The sequence below is a fragment of the Dinoponera quadriceps genome, unplaced genomic scaffold (genome assembly GCF_001313825.1).
Source record: "Dinoponera quadriceps isolate SergipeBrazil2010 unplaced genomic scaffold, ASM131382v1 scaffold69, whole genome shotgun sequence".
Lineage (NCBI taxonomy): Eukaryota > Metazoa > Arthropoda > Insecta > Hymenoptera > Formicidae > Dinoponera > Dinoponera quadriceps.
The window spans coordinates 567-1991 of NW_014554173.1; the positions used below are offsets into that span (position 1 = coordinate 567).

The 1425-nt window shown below is 31.1% G+C and overlaps 1 protein-coding gene across 1 annotated transcript; it reads left to right on the plus strand.

Annotated features, from left to right (window-relative positions):
- Positions 1–346: 346 nt before the first annotated feature.
- LOC106752262 (short-chain dehydrogenase/reductase family 16C member 6-like) lies at positions 347–1208 on the plus strand (the record flags this gene model as incomplete). Its single annotated transcript, XM_014633871.1, is given in 3 exon segments — positions 347–501; positions 648–825; positions 1021–1208. Coding segments are annotated over 3 exon segments (492 nt in total), but the record flags the coding sequence as incomplete, so codon positions are not given.
- Between the last annotated feature and the right edge of the window lie 217 nt (positions 1209–1425).

Genomic DNA, 1425 nt, shown 5'->3' on the forward strand with positions numbered 1-1425 from the left:
TAAAATAGTGCAGTAAAATTTCCCGCAAACACGGTTTATTTGGCACGAAATTTGACATGTTTTACGCTACAAAAAGAAAATGTTCTTTATAGATTAATGGAAAGACACGCACTGATTTTAAACATAGGTTATAGAACTTCAATATAGATAGATCATCATCTTGAATTATACACAGAAAATTTTTATACCGCCATCTGATGGTGAAACGGCGAAAACTTATTGACACTCCCAATATATATTCCTATTGAATACGGCATGCATTGCAAAATTTCTCGAAGAAAAAGTGACACAACTTCTTTAGTCTTTGATATTTAAGAAATATAATTTGCCCTTTATTATATAACAGATAACTGGTGCAGGTCACGGAATTGGGAAAGAATTAGCAATTGGTTATGCGTCCTTGGGAGCAACAATAGTATGTTGGGATAACAATGAAAAAACCAACAAGCAGACAATGAATAAAATTAAAAAAATGGGGAAAAGTTCAATACACGCTTATCGGTACGTATGTCGCCAAAATTTGTTTTATACGTTTTCCGATAAAGTCTGATAAATAATGCGTAATAATTCAAATATTTTTTTTATGTACCAATACAGTTTTAGTTATTATTTCTAGAAGTAAATTAGTATTTGTTTGTGTCTTATAGATGCGACGTATCAAACAAAAATGAAGTTTTCAATGTGGCAGCAAAGGTGAAAAAAGAAGTTGGAGATGTTACTATTTTAATCAACAATGCCGGTATTGGATCCCCTTGAACATTATTAAATTACGACATCAATGAAATCTCTCGGGTCGTGGATGTTAATCTCATGGCACACTATTGGGCAAGTGTATTTGATAAAAAGTAAAAAAGAAAGAGAAAGAAAATGTGTAAATTGTGTAAAAGAGCCACTAATGTTATCTTAATATTTGTGGCAATATTTATAGTGTATTGATCACAAATAATTACGTCTATTAAAAACAAAAGACAAATAAAATGTGACAAAAACAATATCTATCTAATTAAACGTTATTTTTAGACGCTAAAAACATTTCTACCAAACATGATCGAAAGAAATCACGGTCACGTTGTGGCAATTTCATCGCTGGCAGCGTTACATGGCGGCCCGCATGGAACGCTTTACTGCACTACAAAAATTGCAATCCGAGGTAATCAGACTCATCTTCATTATCGATGAAATCGATAATAAACGATGTCAATATGCTATCTGACTGCCATTGAGTTAAAATATTTACTTTAATAATACTAATTTTATAATATATCTATTAAATTAAAAATTCACGAAAAGATTAAAATGTACAAGCAATTTATCTTATTCGCGACGTTTTGGTCGCATGTGATATTACATTGAACATATACTATCCGCGTAACCATTTGAAACTATATAGATTATTACTATCTGTACCTATGTACATAGTATTTA